The sequence below is a fragment of the Vigna radiata genome, unplaced genomic scaffold (genome assembly GCF_000741045.1).
Source record: "Vigna radiata var. radiata cultivar VC1973A unplaced genomic scaffold, Vradiata_ver6 scaffold_1241, whole genome shotgun sequence".
Lineage (NCBI taxonomy): Eukaryota > Viridiplantae > Streptophyta > Magnoliopsida > Fabales > Fabaceae > Vigna > Vigna radiata.
This window is the reverse complement of record NW_014543197.1, coordinates 1-2,414: the sequence shown is the minus strand read 5'-3', so window position 1 is coordinate 2,414 and position 2,414 is coordinate 1. Positions and strand designations below refer to the sequence as shown.

Sequence of the window (2,414 nt, the reverse complement as noted above, 5' to 3'; positions counted from 1 at the left end):
ATAGGTAGAGAAAGAGAGTTAGAGTCATGAATATTATTGTGAGAAGAAGTATATGGAAAGCAATCTTCATGAAACAACACATTACGAGAAATATCTATCTTATGATTTTGTAAATTAAGAAACTGATAACCTTTTGTGTGTTGTTTGAAGCCAAGAAAAACACCAGGAACAGCTCTTGCATCAAGTTTCTTCCTGTTGGCAGCTAAGGTGGAGACATAACAGAGACAACCAAACACACGTAAAGTAGATATATCATAAAGTTTACCATTTAATTTTTCATAAGGAGTAGCATTGTTAAGTAAAGGAGTAGGCATACAATTTATCAGTAAGGCAGCATATTCAGCAGCAAAACACCAAAAAATAGTAGGTAAATTAGCTTGAAAAAGGAGGGAACGAGTGACATTCAACAAATGCTGGTGTTTTCGCTCAACAATACCATTTTGTTGTGGGGTTTCATTACAAGTGGTTTGATGGTTAATGCCTTTAAGGGAAAAGAAGTTATGCATGGCAAATTCAATTCCATTATCAGTACGTATGGTTTTAACTGTTGTTGAAAACTGGTTTTCTACATTAGTAATAAAATCAATANTGGTTTTTCTAACAACAGATTTATTAGGCATGGGTATCAACCAAGTGTATCGGGAGAAATCATCCACAATAGTCAGAAAATACTTAAAACCACGCATAGAAGTAATATTACAAGGACCCCATATATCAACATGAATAAGATCAAAAATATTCATTGTATTAGAGTTGCTATCATGAAAAGGTAACTTTTTCTGTTTTGCACGATGACAAGTATCACACATGTATGTAGGATGATGAACAATGAAAGGGTATTTAAGTTTGAGAGTATGTAGTCTGATATCAGAAGGATGTCCTAATCGTAGATGCCATAGGCCAGTATCATTTACAGTATTGTTAACAGAACAGACAGTGGGCATATTTGAGGAAAAATCTGAAACATATAGGCCACCAGTGAGTTTAACTATAGAAATCTTCTCTTTGGTCTGAATGTCCTGTATAGTACAGCCATGTAAAGAGAAAGTCAGTTCACAATTATTGGAATAAATTAGTTTAGATATAGAAATAAGGTTAAACGAAAATTGTGGGACATAGAGAACATCAAAGAGTTGGATCTTACTGTTGAGGTTAACAGTTCCNGAATACTCANAATAGACAATAGTACCATTGGGTAAAGCAATTTGAATGGGTTTAATTCTTTTATAAGAAGAAAANCTTTTTAAAGAAACACTTATATGATCTGTAGCTCCAGAATCAAGAATCCATTTATTTTTAAAGGATTTAGAAGTAAGAGTAGGAATGATATTACCTGAAAAAGCTTGATTTGCAGAAACAGAGCCAATGTGATGAACTTGGGCTGAAGTAGAAGAGTCGTTCAGATTGTGATTTTTGAAGAGATTAGCCAGTATTTGAAACTGTTGTGATGTAAGACGAATGGATTCAGTATTGTCCGAATTGTTTTCTTTAGTATTTCCATTGTCTTCTTGAATAGATGTTTGATGAATCTGAGCGCTCTTGTTGTAGAGTTTATGTCCTGGAGGGTATCCATGCTTTTTATAGCAGACTTCCACCGTATGACCACTTTTATTGCAATGAGTGCAGTGTCTTCTATTATTCGGAATATTTCTGGAGCTTCTGTCTNAATTAGGAAAACCATTTTTGCGGTAACAAACAGCTTCGTTGTGCCCATATTTGCCACAATAATTGCAAGTGGTGGAAGAGGTTGAAGCGGTGTAAGCGGTGACATTATTAGAATTGTTGATATCTTGAATCTTGGCCACGGCAACCAGATTTCCAGAAGAAAATTGTCTTTCTTGCTGGGCCACTAAGGAGAAAACTTNGNTGATGTCCGGAATGGGATCCAAAAGGAGCACATGAGAAGTAANATTGGTGAAATGATCATTAAGCCCACGCAAGAACTGCATAACTTGGTCTTCCTGTTTTCTTTGTTTNAAGATTGTCAAAACTTGACAATTACAGTCTGGTTTACAGGTACAAACAGGTTCTGATCGGAAATTTTCGATTTCGTCCCAGAGAATGCGAAGTTTTGTAAAGTATTCGGAAATGGTGAGGTCACCTTGGTGAAGGGTAGCGATATCATGTTGAAGGCCCGAAATGCGAGATAAGCTTCCTTGAGAGAACCTGTTCTTTAGATCAATCCAGATTTCTGAAGCGTTGTTCATCCATATTATACTCTGACGAATGTTCGTAGAAACAGAATGGACAAGCCACGATACAACCATGTTATTCCCTCGAATCCAGGCAGCGTGTTCGGGCTTATCGGCGGCAGGTGGTTGAAGATTTCCAAGAACAAACTCAATTTTGTTTTTGGCACTAAGAGCCGTCAACATTGAACGACTCCAAGAATGGTAGTTGGTATCGTCAAGAAC

At 36.5% G+C, this 2,414-nt stretch overlaps 1 protein-coding gene across 1 annotated transcript; it reads right to left on the bottom strand.

Moving 5' to 3' along the window:
• Window positions 1-311: 311 nt before the first annotated feature.
• On the bottom strand, window positions 312-2,406 carry LOC111241042. Its single transcript, XM_022777434.1, has 2 exons — window positions 1,334-2,406; window positions 312-1,019 (listed from the first exon to the last, which is right to left on the bottom strand). The coding sequence occupies exons 1-2, from the start codon at window positions 2,373-2,375 to the stop codon at window positions 985-987; spliced, it is 1,077 nt and encodes a 358-aa protein (XP_022633155.1). The 5' UTR covers window positions 2,376-2,406; the 3' UTR covers window positions 312-984.
• Between the last annotated feature and the right edge of the window lie 8 nt (window positions 2,407-2,414).